The 15,983-nt window shown below is 46.0% G+C and overlaps 1 protein-coding gene across 1 annotated transcript; it reads right to left on the bottom strand.

Annotated features, from left to right (window-relative positions):
• Positions 1-200: 200 nt before the first annotated feature.
• On the bottom strand, positions 201-15,034 carry LOC310791801 (cytochrome c oxidase assembly factor 6 homolog; the record flags this gene model as incomplete). The annotated part of the gene is made up of 2 exons (XM_083653470.1): positions 201-299; positions 14,891-15,034. The coding sequence occupies 2 exons, from the start codon at positions 15,032-15,034 to the stop codon at positions 201-203; spliced, it is 243 nt and encodes an 80-aa protein (XP_083509596.1).
• Positions 15,035-15,983: the final 949 nt, after the last annotated feature.

Genomic DNA, 15,983 nt, shown 5'->3' with positions numbered 1-15,983 from the left:
GATTACTATTGTAACTCAATTCCACCACTTTTCGTAAAAGTTTCAAGGATTTGACAAATTCCATGAGTTTCCCAGGCCTGGGAAATGACATTTTGAAATTCCACGACTTTGCCAGGTTTTTCATGACAGTGGGAACCCTGCACATCTGCACAGGTCCAGGAGAAACCGGAGTCCCTGACGTGTTCGGATCTGTCTGGAGGTTAGGAGGGCTGCCGCGGGCCTTCTGCAGGTGTGAAACCCTCTGTCTCCATTCTCTCCTTGTACTTCAGGAAGTCTCTCCTCTTGGCAAAGTACTTCACCTGCAGGGAGAGATGAGAGGCAGTTACTTCAGGAAGTCTCTCCTCTTGGCGAAGTACTTCACCTGCAGAGAGAGATGAGAGGCAGTTACTTCAGGAAGTCTCTCCTCTTGGTGAAGTATTTCACCTGCAGGGAGAGATGAGAGGCAGTTACTTCAGGAAGTCTCTCCTCTTGGTGAAGTATTTCACCTGCAGGGAGAGATGAGAGGCAGTTACTTCAGGAAGTCTCTCCTCTTGGTGAAGTACTTCACCTGCAGGGAGAGATGAGAGGCAGTTACTTCAGGAAGTCTCTCCTCTTGGTGAAGTATTTCACCTGCAGGGAGAGATGAGAGGCAGTTACTTCAGGAAGTCTCTCCTCTTGGTGAAGTACTTCACCTGCAGGGAGAGATGAGAGGCAGTTACTTCAGGAAGTCTCTCCTCTTGGTGAAGTACTTCACCTGCAGAGAGAGATGAGAGGCAGTTACTTCAGGAAGTCTCTCCTCTTGGTGAAGTACTTCACCTGCAGGGAGAGATGAGAGGCAGTTACTTCAGGAAGTCCCTCCTCTTGGTGAAGTACTTCACCTGCAGAGAGAGATGAGAGGCAGTTACTTCAGGAAGTCCCTCCTCTTGGTGAAGTACTTCACCTGCAGGGAGAGATGAGAGGCAGTTACTTCAGGAAGTCTCTCCTCTTGGTGAAGTACTTCACCTGCAGGGAGAGATGAGAGGCAGTTACTTCAGGAAGTCTCTCCTCTTGGTGAAGTACTTCACCTGCAGGGAGAGATGAGAGGCAGTTACTTCAGGAAGTCTCTCCTCTTGGTGAAGTACTTCACCTGCAGAGAGAGATGAGAGGCAGTTACTTCAGGAAGTCTCTCCTCTTGGTGAAGTACTTCACCTGCAGGGAGAGATGAGAGGCAGTTACTTCAGGAAGTCTCTCCTCTTGGTGAAGTACTTCACCTGCAGGGAGAGATGAGAGGCAGTTACTTCAGGAAGTCTCTCCTCTTGGTGAAGTACTTCACCTGCAGGGAGAGATGAGAGGCAGTTACTTCAGGAAGTCCCTCCTCTTGGTGAAGTACTTCACCTGCAGGGAGAGATGAGAGGCAGTTACATCAGGAAGTCTCTCCTCTTGGCGAAGTACTTCACCTGCAGGGAGAGATGAGAGGCAGTTACTTCAGGAAGTCTCTCCTCTTGGTGAAGTACTTCACCTGCAGGGAGAGATGAGAGGCAGTTACTTCAGGAAGTCTCTCCTCTTGGTGAAGTACTTCACCTACAGGGAGAGATGAGAGGCAGTTACTTCAGGAAGTCTCTCCTCTTGGTGAAGTACTTCACCTGCAGGGAGAGATGAGAGGCAGTTACTTCAGGAAGTCTCTCCTCTTGGTGAAGTACTTCACCTGCAGAGAGAGATGAGAGGCAGTTACTTCAGGAAGTCCCTCCTCTTGGTGAAGTACTTCACCTGCAGGGAGAGATGAGAGGCAGTTACTTCAGGAAGTCTCTCCTCTTGGTGAAGTACTTCACCTGCAGGGAGAGATGAGAGGCAGTTACTTCAGGAAGTCCCTCCTCTTGGTGAAGTACTTCACCTGCAGGGAGAGATGAGAGGCAGTTACATCAGGAAGTCTCTCCTCTTGGCGAAGTACTTCACCTGCAGGGAGAGATGAGAGGCAGTTACTTCAGGAAGTCTCTCCTCTTGGTGAAGTACTTCACCTGCAGGGAGAGATGAGAGGCAGTTACTTCAGGAAGTCTCTCCTCTTGGTGAAGTACTTCACCTACAGGGAGAGATGAGAGGCAGTTACTTCAGGAAGTCTCTCCTCTTGGTGAAGTACTTCACCTGCAGGGAGAGATGAGAGGCAGTTACTTCAGGAAGTCTCTCCTCTTGGTGAAGTACTTCACCTGCAGAGAGAGATGAGAGGCAGTTACTTCAGGAAGTCCCTCCTCTTGGTGAAGTACTTCACCTGCAGGGAGAGATGAGAGGCAGTTACTTCAGGAAGTCTCTCCTCTTGGTGAAGTACTTCACCTGCAGGGAGAGATGAGGGGCAGTTACTTCAGGAAGTCTCTCCTCTTGGTGAAGTACTTCACCTGCAGGGAGAGATGAGAGGCAGTTACTTCAGGAAGTCTCTCCTCTTGGTGAAGTATTTCACCTGCAGGGAGAGATGAGGGGCAGTTACTTCAGGAAGTCTCTCCTCTTGGTGAAGTACTTCACCTGCAGAGAGAGATGAGAGGCAGTTACTTCAGGAAGTATCTCCTCTTGGTGAAGTACTTCACCTGCAGAGAGAGATGAGACGCAGTTACTTCAGGAAGTCTCTCCTCTTGGTGAAGTACTTCACCTGCAGGGAGAGATGAGAGGCAGTTACTTCAGGAAGTCTCTCCTCTTGGTGAAGTACTTCACCTGCAGGGAGAGATGAGAGGCAGTTACTTCAGGAAGTCCCTCCTCTTGGTGAAGTACTTCACCTGCAGGGAGAGATGAGAGGCAGTTACTTCAGGAAGTCTCTCCTCTTGGTGAAGTTCTTCACCTGCAGGGAGAGATGAGAGGCAGTGTGCTATGCTTTAACCCAGGAGGCTGTCAAACTAATTTGAGTTCACGGGCCACATGTGACCTAATGTCTCAAGCGGGCCAGACAAATGAAATCAACAATAATCTATAAATGACAAAACCTCACAAATTTCCTGATTCTTTGACTGTAAAGAATTGGGCTGACAAGTACATTTTAAGAACACATTTTCACATAGGGTTATCTCAGCTACCATCAAACAAATGATCAAATCTACTGTCTGTAACTGTGCGTTACAATTGATGGCAACTGTGCAATCTTCTATAGTCAAGGTTAATGAAAATAGTTGACCATTTAGTGACAGAAAACATGAATAGGCTACTTAATATGTAACTTGCTCCTGAAACCTCTCATCCTTCACAATGCATCGCATTGGATTGAAGGACTTCTCAGTGCAATTTTCACACTTTGCAAAGTCATCCTGTGGGCCGGACTGGACCCTTTGGCGGGCCGGTTCTGCTGGGCACCCAGGCCGCATGTTTGACACCCCTGATTTAACTCATTCCCCGCCAGGGTTTCAAAGGAAAAGTCGCCAGCCAGCGCCAGGGTTTCTGTCTGAGCATTTTCAGTGATTTTCCGGGAGCCACAGAATATTTTCTTCTATGATGTAAACACCGAATATCCCAAAAGACAGAAAAGAGCCTCTACTTTCATGGGGGGAAAAATTTGTTTCTGCCTTCTTCCGGTCTTTAGTTATCGACGCTTGAATGTAGATCGTTTTCATCGAAAACGCCCGACTCTCACCAGAGAGCTGAGAAAAATGCCTTTTTGGGCAGGGGAGCGAGGGAGAGATTCACCGCGCACTAGAGAGCGGACAGGGTGGGTCACACTCTCAACTTGCCCGTGGGGCTGGAGGTTCTTGAGGTCTGTGTGTGGAGGTCTGGGGGCATACTTAAAGATTATTTTTTGGCCATTTTGCCTTTATTCGATAGGGGCAGTACGTGCTAGACAGCGACAAGAAAGCAGGAGAGAGAGAGAGAGGGGAGAACATGCAGCAAAGGACCGCAGGTTGGATTCTAACCTGGGTCAGCTTCAAATTACTCCTCACCTTTAAAGCCCTCCACAGCCTGGCCACCCCTCATCTGACTGACCTCCTCCTCCCCCATCGCCCCTCCCGAACCCTCCAATCCTCTTCCACTGCTACCCTCACCATCCCACCATCCAAACTCAAAAGCTTTGGTGACCGAGCATTCTCCACAGCAGCTCCCCGAGCTTATCCCAAGCTTACAACCTGCCCTACCGTTAACCACCTTGTAACGACGCATTATGTAATAACTGCACATTATGTAATAAAATCGCAAAATGTAATAAAATCTCACTTTCAATATGTAATAACGATGCATTATGTAATAATATGTGCAATATGTAATAAATCACCTGAACGCAATATGTAATAACGTTTGACGCATTTTTTACAGCAGCTACGAGCAACTTTTTCGATTGTTATTAAACAGTCTAAATTTAACTCATTGAGTGCCAATGACGTCGATCGACGTCAAAGTAAATAGTGACGTAGAGTGCCAATGACGTCGATCGACGTCAAATGCGTTTTTTGACGGTGGGACGTGGATCAAAGCCTCCTGCATCTCCTGTACAAATATTGTAGCTATTGAAGGTGTATAACCTATTTTACGGACTCATTAGGTGGCGACAGTGCTCTCCAGATTAGAGAAAGGTCAGGAAAAAGCCCTGTGATGAAAGAGAAACCGCTCATGCTGCAGCCAGAGCCATATAGATTGCTCTGGCTGGAGTTAACGTTGGCTGCGAACAGCAGTCAATCCGCGCCCACAACTGAGCCTCTCTGTCTCTGCTGTATAGTTTCTCCACACGATTAGCCGCCAGAAAAGCAGCACCCGACGCCGAAGGGCCAAACCATTCTCAGCAGTCCGGTTTGGCTTTTCTGTGTCGCGCTGGGAGCCGGCGCACAAAAACAGAGCACTCCGAAAATAGACGCTGGGTGCGTGAGGCTGTGTGTTAGTGTGGGGAGGAGTTTGCAGCTGAGGGGGGGAGAGGGGGGTGGGGCACGTAGGGCACCACACAACTACACCACGTCACTACATCAGAAAATATTAGCTTCAGACTCAGTGAATGTGCTTGAAATGCTTCATTTCACAAAAGGCGGAATATCTCAGCTTCTAATTTGAAACGCCTGTTTTTGCTCAAAACAACCTATCTTCTCCGGCTCATAACTAAAGAACGAAAAATGGTATCAATAAACTTTTTTTTGCTGATGATACAATAGAGTCTCCTCGTTCTTTGTGCGTGTTCGGTGTTTACATAGTAATATCACACAATATTCTGTGGGCCTCGAGAAATCACTGAAAACGCTCTGAAACTCTGGCACTGGGAGCGTCCGTTCTCCAAAAGTGGCTGGCACTCAATGAGTTAATATCAATGCATCACATCTTACCTCTAATAGTAGACGAGACCAACGCAGAGTAGTCTCATTTGAACCCCGAGTGAATCGGCCAGTGTTAGTCTGTCTGTGGCCAGGGCAGATCAGGAAGTGAAATGAAAGGGTTTGCAGCAGCCACTTCGGCCATAACCACAAAATAACTTCCAAAAAACCTGTTAGAATATAACGAGAGATGTTCGCGAGAGTATGCATGGCGTTCACATTGTTTATGCTATGTTGCTAGGCAGCGCGAACGGGGTAGGCAGGCAGCTGCGTTTCACTTCCGGGTTTCACTTCCGCGTTTATCCGGTCCGGCGGTAAGGAGAGAGAGAGAGAGAGCCCCCTGTTGACGCGAGTTTAGACAGACACAGACTTAATAATCATCTAAGGGAGCAATCTCCGATTCACACGGCTTTGGTCTCAGCTACTATTATAGGTAAGATGTGATGCATCAATATTGTAATTATACTGTTTAATAACAATCGAAAAAGTTGCTCGTAGCTGCTTTAATAAATCTATTACATATTGCGCAGATTATTACATATTGCGGGGGTTGCACTTTCTTCTGGTTGAAAATGTAATAAGTGACGCATTATGTAACAAAATTAGAAAATGCACTGACTTTGTCATTGGGGGGGGGAGTAGGCTAATAAATATATATTTTGTGTCAAAACCAGTCAAGCAACTAGATAGCCTATCTATAGTTGTTCAGCTGATGACGAACTGAATCTATAGTGACAACAGTCCGATTGGGTAGGCTACACCTTCTCTCTCAGCTTGCTGTGGCACTTTTCTTTATGGTAAACCAGCGGCAGGGCCGATTTTACCAACGGGCTTACCCGGGCTGAAGCCCGGGGCCCGGGACATCAAGGGGCCCAAAAAAAAAAAAAAAAAAATTGGGGACCCTTGATGGGTTTTTTTTGGGCCCCCTGTCCAGGGTCTTCGCAAAAAATGTTTTTTTACTGACGCCATTCAATTTTTTTTGCAGAGTAATAACATCCACTGTGAGAGGGTGTCCACCCGCTATGCCGACCACTCGCAATGCCGACCTTAGGTTTAGGCGTGGGGGGTGGGAGAGGTTAGGTTTTGGGTTAGGGTCTGGGGGAGGTTAGGTTTAGGCGTGGGGGTGGGAGAGGTTAGGTTTTGGGTTAGGGTCTGGGGGAGGTTAGGTTTAGGCATGGGGGCTGGGAGAGGGGAGGTCGGAACAGCGAGAGGTCGGAACAACGACATGGAACCCTGTGAGAGGGCTCCCGAATTTGTAGATGAAATAGTGCAATTCAAAGAATTCATCAAAAACAAAGACAATAAAAGTGTGCGGCACTTGCTTCAAATAATAAGGAAGAGGAACCTGTCATCAGTTTTTCCAAATGTGGATATTGCCTTCAGGATTTACTTAACTCTCCCTGTAACAAATGCCTCTGGAGAGCGCTCCTTTTCAAAACTTGGGCTTGTCAAGAACAGGATACGGTCTACAATGGGACAAGAAAGGCTCACCCACTTGACATTGATGTCATTGGAAAGTGACATTGTTAGAACATTGGACTTCACCACTCTAGTCAAACGCTTTGCCACGGCAAAAGTCAGGAAGAAGACATTTCAGGTACGAACAGACTTGAATACTGCTTGATTGATTTGTGCAATAATTGTGAGAATGTGTGTGTGCACTGTAATAATAACAGCAATAATAAATACTAAATAATAATAATAAAAGTGCTTGTTGTGACATCTCAGTGGCAATGTTTTCTTTCCAATCAGGCTGTTTATGAAAGAACATGATGGCTAAACCTACAGTTTGTGTTTGTAAGTTAGAATGCTGACAGGAGAGCAGGTGGTGACATGAAAGTTAGTGAGAAAAGGAGAAGATACTGAATAATGACATCACAACAGTATAATCCTAATGTTGATTTAAAATGAGATATTCCTTTAAATACGGCTAAAAAAGGTTAAAAAAAAACACTCGGGCGCCGCCGAAGCCCCCCCTTCCGCTCGAGGGGGGGGCCCTGCAGAGATGAATAGCCCAGGGGCCCATGAAGTGTAAAATCGGCTCTGACCAGCGGGCATAGACCGTAAAACCCGACACTTGCATTTCAGTTCTGGCCTTTGATCGCCAAGTGATAGAAGCGTGGTTGACATAGCCGAATTTACTGCCTCAATCCATAGATTACAGGGCCATTTAAACATAAGAAATCCATTAAGAATTGAGGATTGCAGAGACGTTTATGAATTGTCTGATATTACGCACGGATTTCTTTGGCTGCTGACTCGTGCATTTGGAGAGACAATGCACATTTGATTTAAATCGGCAAGCATTTAGACATTTAACTGCTGCGAGCCAGCAAGCAACGTGTTATGTTTTTTTGTTAATTTACAATCAGTTTTAATTCTATTTTGTTTGATCATGATGTTCTCTTTAGAAAAAAACTTTTTTCTTTTCAGACTAAATCCTTCATCAAAACTATTGGAGAATGGGCTCCTCAATAGGCTATGCGTCTCATTGGCCCATGCTACACCCACCAATTTTCATGAAAATTAGTAAAGGACGAAACCACTTAGCCGCTTTATACCGTCGGTAAGAATATTTCAGTGGTACCATCATCATCTGCCATCATTGTCTATCAATGTTAGGATTTCCCCTGGCCATGCTGACCCATGCGTCTATATGAGGAGACACCTGAACGAATGGCTCTGGCAAAGGCAACATGTTGAAAGGCATGTGAATAAAATGTTTATCTGCAAAGCAGGATTTAGATTTAGAGATTTGTTTTTATATTTTAATCGAGCTTCACAGCAGGGTGTGTGTGACATGGGCAGACTGCATCGTCTGTGACAGCATGTCGCTGTCCATCGGCGGTGGTGCTGAAATGTTCATCAATCGATGCAGAGCGCCTTGCGCTGTCCTCGGTGGAGGTTATGTTGCAGGTTATGTTTTCGGTGCCGTCTGTCTGTCTGTTTTATTTTTATTTGATATTTAAGTGATATTTGAGTTGACATGGAAGCGTGCACATATAGCCAATGAGAAACACATTCTAAACATGAAGTCTGGACCATGTGCGGCCAGCCAGAGCAGGATATTTTCCAGTTTTACCTTTCTAGATATGAGGGGTCTTTGTTTTTTTTTGCCAAAGGTGAGTAGAGCGGGCGGGGGGAGCGCGGCGACGGTGGGGAGGAGTGGGGTGCGGAGGAGAGCCCGAAGAACAGAATTGGGGAGCCAAAAAACCCTGTGCGTATCAGACAATTCATAAACGTCTCTGCAATCCTCAATTCTTAATCGATTTCTTATGTTTAAAATGGAAGTTAATGTATGTTAACTTAGGTTCAGGAGCGGGGCCACGCCTCAACCACTTATCTAACCATGCCTCTAACCACACCTCAATTACCTGGCAGGTTACATATACATGTACCTGGTGAACCTGTCCTGCCCTGTTTGTCTCAGATCATCTCAGTTCTCTCAACAGACAGACCATGCAGCATAGCTGCACATAGCGGCACAACGCTTTTACACATCAGTAAACTTCGACAATCGCTGGAATCACCATGCAAAAACCAGACAAACTCACTGTGGATGCCGAGCGCAGATCAACCCTCTCCGGTAATGTTTATCAGATATGCCAACGTTAGCCGCTAACAGTTAGCGTCACAGCCTCCACACCAAAACCAAGAGTCCGCACGGCCAGCCGACGGCATCATTAGTCAATATTCCCGTGTCAAATCGACTCGACAAACGTGGAAGGCGATCATATTCCAGGGAGGCAGTGTATCAACTTATTCTACATTGCCGGTGTAACGACGCATTCTGCATCCCTTCCGTATGGGCGCTCCAGTTCGTCCTTTGGGTGAAGAAACTCCACGTTCACAAACGGGAGCCGACATCAGACTGTACCGTCACCTGCATCTATTTCCAAAGAGGGAAATACATTATCTTTCAATACGGCGACGAAAACTGCTCTATTCAGCCACACAAATATCAACAACCAAACTTCAGCGCTTCCGGTTCCTGCTCGGGTCCCGTCGGCAGAGCCAACCACAGCCGGTGTCGTCAGCCGTGACATCAGAGCCTCAGCTACGTCACCCCAGCCGCATCTTCAGCTCCCCCTAGTGAGGGACAGGTCATATGTCTACTACTCATCCAATTGATACAGCTCACTGCTAAATTCAGCTCTCTTTAATCAGATTCAGATTAATTACTTTAGACCACACGTTGTGGCATGAAGTACAAACATTCACAAATATTTCATTATCTTAGAACCAGTGTAGTGTCCTATGCCTGTTCTTAATGTGAACCAAGGACAACTAGCCTTCATGGCTAATTCTGGCTTATATATCTATAGGTCCTATATACACACACATATATTTTAACATGTTTGTCAATGTTAAATATACAAATAAATAACACAAATGCATCAGTTCAATGGTAAACAACCAGCATTGATCTTTGATGCATTGATGAACAACAAAATTCTGGTTTCTGTCTGCATAAATTCAAAATATAGACAGATAGTCACAAGTACTTAGGCAAGTACTCCTCTCTTACTCAACAATGATCATGTTTTACTTTCAACTAAACATGATATTCAGCCTGTCTCTCAGGCGTCACAAACTCCCTGTGCACACGTACAGCCTACCATCCATCATCCTTTTCCTCTACCCTCCCTTCAGCCGCTCACAGCAACATGGCTTCTGTTCCTCCTTTTCTTCCAGGGCCACATGGCAGCACCCTGGCTATTAACCCAAGGAGTCCGGCCACAGACTAAAATCGGGCCACAGACTATTCAGTCTCAGCCTCTTCCTTCTTTTCAAACTTGTCTATCCTCACCCTCAACCCCACCTCAACACATACACATTTCAATCTTCAACACATACACATCTCAATCTCCATTAAACTTCTAAACGATATATTGTTGTGGTGTGGTCCTTGCTAGTGAAATGGAAGTTAATGTATGTTAACTTAGGTTCAGGAGCGGGGCCACGCCTCAACCACTTCTCTAACCACGCCTCTAACCACACCTCAATTACCTGGCAGGTTACATATACATGTACCTGGTGAACCTGTCCTGCCCTGTTTGTCTCAGATCATCTCAGTTCTCTCAACCCACCCTCCCTTCCCTTCATCCCAACCCTCATCCCTCAACCCTTCATCCCTCATCCCAACCCTCATCCCTTCATCCCTCAACCCTTCATCCCAACCCTCAACCCTTCATCCCTCATCCATTCATCCCTCAACCCTTCATCCCTCATCCACACCCTAAACCCTCATCCATTCATCCCTCAACCCTTCATCCCTCATCCATACCCTCAACCCTCAACCCTTCATCCCTCATCCATACCCTCTACCCTCATCCCAAATCCCAAATCCCTACCCTCAACCCTCATCCCAAATCCCTACCCTCAACCCTCATCCCTTCATCCCACATCCCTACCCTCAACCCTCATCCCAAATCCCTACCCTCAACCCTTCATCCCAAATCCCTACCCTCATCCCAAATCCCACATCCCTACCCTCAACCCTCATCCCAAATCCCTACCCTCATCCCAAATCCCACATCCCTACCCTCAACCCTCATCCCTTCATCCCAGATCCCTACCCTCAACCCTCATCCCTTCATCCCACATCCCTACCCTCAACCCTCAGCCCTTCATCCCCTCATACCCCATCCCTTCCCTCAACCCATCCCTTCATCCCCCATCCCTACCTTCAACGTGCATCTTGGTAGCTCACCTGGTAGCACGCATACCACGAAGGCTCGGCCCTTCGCACAGCCGACCCGGGTTTGAATCCGACCTGCGGTCCTTTACCTCATCCTTCATCCACTCATCCTTCAACCCCTAATTCTAACATCCTTATTCCCCAGCGTCAAATCCAGTGCATGTCTCTCACATGTCATTCCCAGGATCTGTCTGGAGGGGTCTGAAATCAGCTCGGACGTAAACACGCCTGAGAAGCAATCCGCTCGGGCAGCTCATGCTGAGACGGATCCCCCAACGCTGAGTCTCTCTCTGCCCGGTCTTCAGTTCCTCCTCCCAGACCAGACAGATGTCAACGGACGACATATCCATGCACCCTTACCTGCACCTCAACACATACACATTTCAATCTTCAACACATACACATCTCAATCTTCATTAAACTTCTAAACGATATATTGTTGTGGTGTGGTCCTTGCTAGTGAATGGCCCTGTAATCTATGGATTGAGGCAGTAAATGCGGCTATGTCAACCACGCTTCTATCACTTGTAGATCAAAGGCCAGAACTGAAATGCAAGTGTCGGGTTTTACTATCTCCGCTGTTTTACCATAAATAAAAGTGCCGCAGCAAGTTGAGAGAGAAGGTGTAGCCTACCCGAGCGGACTGTTGTCACTATAGATTCAGTTCGTCGTCAGCTGAACAACTATAGATAGTAGTGATGCGCGGGTCAGGGTTTTTTAAGGCCCCCCCCAACCCAACCCGTCATTGGAGCCAGCCCGCCCCGCCCAGCCCGTTAAAATATCTGAAAATTCCGAACCCAGCCCAACCCAGCAGCCCGCAACGGCCAATTTAATGTAATATGTCTCCGGACTCAGGAGGAGCACAGCGGAGCTTCCAAGGTGTGCAAAGTAGCTAATAACTCTGTCTCTCTCCCCCCTCTCTCTCACACACACACGCAGACACTCACATGCTGCCTGCACGACAACAGTTGTAGCCTACTATACTGCTCTGGATGAGTTGCGCGGCTGCTTTCATGTCGATCTTTCTTCAATTAATCCATGGTCTTCACGACGACCGACTATGCTTCCCCAAAGTGCGGATGGGGTGACCGCAGTGTTTCAAATGGAGGTAGCAGGTATAGAGGTAGGCACTAGGCAGGCTACAGAAACAGTTCTTATTCTTCCCCATTTCTTTTAATTACCTCATGCGCTCTCAATTGGCCATGTTGCAGTAGTAGGCTACTAAACGTAGTAGTGCAGCAGGTGCGCACACGGCTTGCAGATACGGCTAGACTCGCTGTCTGATTTCTTTTAATTACCTCATGCGCACTCAATTGTTCACAGCCTACTCACGTTGCAGTAAAGTTGACAAATAGATCACAGTCGAGTCCACAACAGAAAATCTGCGGTGGCATTATATGGACACTTCAAATAATAATTACAGCGAATAATCCTTCCAAAATGTTTGTTTTGAGAGCACATAGGCTACCTCATTGAAGCGTTTCTTTACTCCATGTAGGCTATAGAGAGTGCAGCAGGAGTCTGTCTGATTGTGTGTACCTACGTGTGAGAGAGAGTTAACGTCTTTAAGGTTAATTACTCTGCGTGTTTCACTGCTCTAAATTATTTAATAATGTTGCTTTGTCATGTTCTGAGCCTGCCCCGCCCGCACCCGTGATATTTTCATAATTTGCCAACCCAGTCCGCCTGCGGGGCGGCCCAGCCCACGGGACCCGGCGGGTTCTGGGTGACCCGCGCATCACTAATAGATAGGCTATCTAGTTGCTTGACTGGTTTTGACACATAATATATTTATTAGCCTACTCCCCCCCCCCCCCCATGACAAAGTCAGTGCATTTTCTAATTTTGTTACATAATGCGTCACTTATTACATTTTCAACTAGAAAAAAGTGCAACCCCCGCAATATGTAATAATCTGCGCAATATGTAATAGATTTATTACAAAATGCGTCAAACGTTATTACATATTGCGTTCAGGCAATTTATTACATATTGCGCATATTATTACATAATGCGTCGTTATTACATATTGAAAGTGAGGTTTTATTACATTTTGCAATTTTATTACATAATGTGCAGTTATTACATAATGCGTCGTTACACACCTCCTCCACCCTCACCACCTCCATCTCTCCTTCCCTCTCTCCCCTGTCCCTCTCTCACGCTCTCTCCCTCCCCTCTGTTTTTCCATATATCCTGACTAGACATCTTCATTGTTATTTGTATCTGTTGCCTGTTGCTCGTTTATATTTTCCTTGTTTTCTGTTGACTCTTACTGTAAGCGGCTTTGGGTCATTGAAAAGCGCTATATAAAATAAATGAATTATTATTAGCTGCGTGGAGGACAACGCGTTCTACCAGGTCTGGGGGCAGATTTGACGGCTGAAATTTACACTATGTGAGGGTTCACAAAGCGGATTACTAATCTAACTGACAGGAGAAGTGATTGGTGTGCGTTGTTTACTTGTTGTTTACCAGCTTCTCTGGTGAAAGAAATCCTTCCGCGTTGAGTGACTGTCATGAGCCCGTGTGACAGTGCGTGGAGCTCGGGCGGAAGTTGTTCACTGCAGCATTTTGAGGCACCAGGCTGGACGTGTTTTACGAGCTTCCTCGATGAAGGGAGATTTTTGCGGAGAAACGCTTGCTGGTTTTGTATGACAGTGACTCTGAGTATAGAGAGTATAGTAGCACTTATAGTAGCGCCATCCATAAATTAGAAACTTTGTCAGACAGTCTCTCCCACACTTTGAGAGGATGCCTGAACAATGTTATTTTTTTGAACTCATGACCAGATTGCCTACCTCTAAACACTTAATTTCACAATTTGTAGATCTATTTTCTTTACCAACCTCCTCTCACCATATAAAAGAGGCATGGATTAAGGATATTGATGGGGAAATTTCAGATGAGCTATGGGAGGAGGGTCTGGAAAGAATAAAAGCAGGTTCAATTAATGCTAGACTCCAACTCATTCAGTTTAAAGTCATACACCGGCTGCACTTTTCTAAGACCAAACTGAACAGAATCTTTCCTTCTGTCTCTGCTCTCTGTGACAGATGTAAATCAGGGGATGGGACCCTGGGGCATCTATTCTGGTTTTGCCCTAAACTCAAACATTTCTGGGAGCGTATTTTTCAGTTGTACAGTGAAATATATAGTACAGATTTCATTCCAGACGGTCTTGATGTGATACTGGGTTGCTCTGAACACTCTTTGACTCTTCCTCGAGCCTTACAACAAGCCCTCATGTTCGGTATGGTCATAGCAAAAAGGGTTATTCTGAGAGAGTGGAAATCAGTTTCCCCTCCTTGTTTCAAGAAGTGGTTAAATGACATGGTGTCCTGTCTATACCTTGAAGAAATTCGGTATACCCTGTGCAACACTCACCATAAGTTTCTCAGAATATGGGGACCATTTATTGAACATGTTAAAAATGAGAGGAGGAGTCAACCTGTGGCTTAATTTTGCTCTGTTTTGTACTGAAAGTTGAACTGCTGGGATTTAATCTAACCTGAACTTTCCTACCCGGTCTCTGGACTTTCCTCGACTCTGCACGGATTTTTGGTTCTGTGGACTCATTCTCTGGTCTTCAACAAATCTGTGGACAAACTGGACTTTGCACTACTCTATGGACTGATATGCATATGAGCACTTTTTTGATATGGCTGGCAGTTGTCTTGTTGTTGTTTGTTTTTTTGTTTTCCTTGTCTTGTCTTCTGTCTGATTTTGTTGTGTTAAACTCAAAAATGCTATAAATAAAATACATTAAAAAAAAAAAAGAGCGCCATCCATCGCATGACGGTGAAAAGACGGATTGACGTCTAAAGAGGTCAATGGCGGGGAAGCGCTGTCTCTTAAATTACGTTAAAAGAGGCCAATGGCGGGGAATGAGTTAACCTGATGGGCTCCGGGCAGCACCAGCATACACAGGTTACAGTGAGGATCCCAGAGGTGAACAGAGCGGACTCTTTACCCACTGAGCCGGGCAGATGGTCTCAAACTCCTTCTGGAGGCTCTGGCAGGGCGCGGGCTGGTCCTCACTGTCGTCCAGACACTTCCACAGCCGGTCCCTGGCGCTCCAGCAGGCCTTCCTCTCTGCCAAGCTCGGAGCCGTCATCGCTGCTTTGCTGTGGGGGGAAAACAACAGGGCAAGGCTGGGTTAGACCTAGGGCTGGACCATGTATAGAATATACTCAATGTGTCATGGCTTGTTCCACGTGGGATGTAGTAAATGACTATATTGTGAACATAGAGTATAAACATGAAAGTGTTGTTTTTAAGCTGCTGGCATGAGACTGGCTTCAGCGTTTCTCTTCTCTTGCTCTCTCCCTCTCAGTCAGACACAAAGAAAATCACATGCATACGTCAAACACACTCGCCCGTGCTACATAACGTCACAGACAGAAGAAAGAACTGTACAACACTGATGAACAGTCACTGATGATGACTATGTAACGTCACAGACAGAAGAAAGAACTGTACAACACTGATGAACAGTCACTGATGATGACTATGTAACATCACAGACAGAAGAAAGAACTGTACAACACTGATGAACAGTCACTGATGATGTCCATGTAACGTCACAGACAGAAGAAAGAACTGTACAACACTGATAAACAGTCACTGATGATGTCTATGTAACGTCACAGACAGAAGAAAGAACTGTACAACACTGATAAACAGTCACTGATGATGTCTATGTAACGTCACAGACAGAAGAAAGAACTGTACAACACTGATAAACAGTCACTGATGATGTCCATGTAACGTCACAGACAGAAGAAAGGACTGTACAACACTGATAAACAGTCACTGATGATGTCCATGTAACGTCACAGACAGAAGAAAGAACTGTACAACACTGATAAACAGTTACTGATGATGTCTATGTAACGTCACAGACAGAAGAAAGAACTGTACAACACTGATAAACAGTCACTGATGATGACTATGTAACGTCACAGACAGAAGAAAGAACTGTACAACACTGATAAACAGTCACTGATGATGTCTATGTAACGTCACAGACAGAAGAAATAACTGTACAACACTGATGAACAGTC

The sequence above is a fragment of the Poromitra crassiceps genome (genome assembly GCF_964638095.1).
Source record: "Poromitra crassiceps genome assembly, chromosome: 17".
NCBI lineage: Eukaryota > Metazoa > Chordata > Actinopteri > Beryciformes > Melamphaidae > Poromitra > Poromitra crassiceps.
Note: the sequence above shows the minus strand (reverse complement) of the source record. Positions and strands in the feature narration are given on the sequence as shown.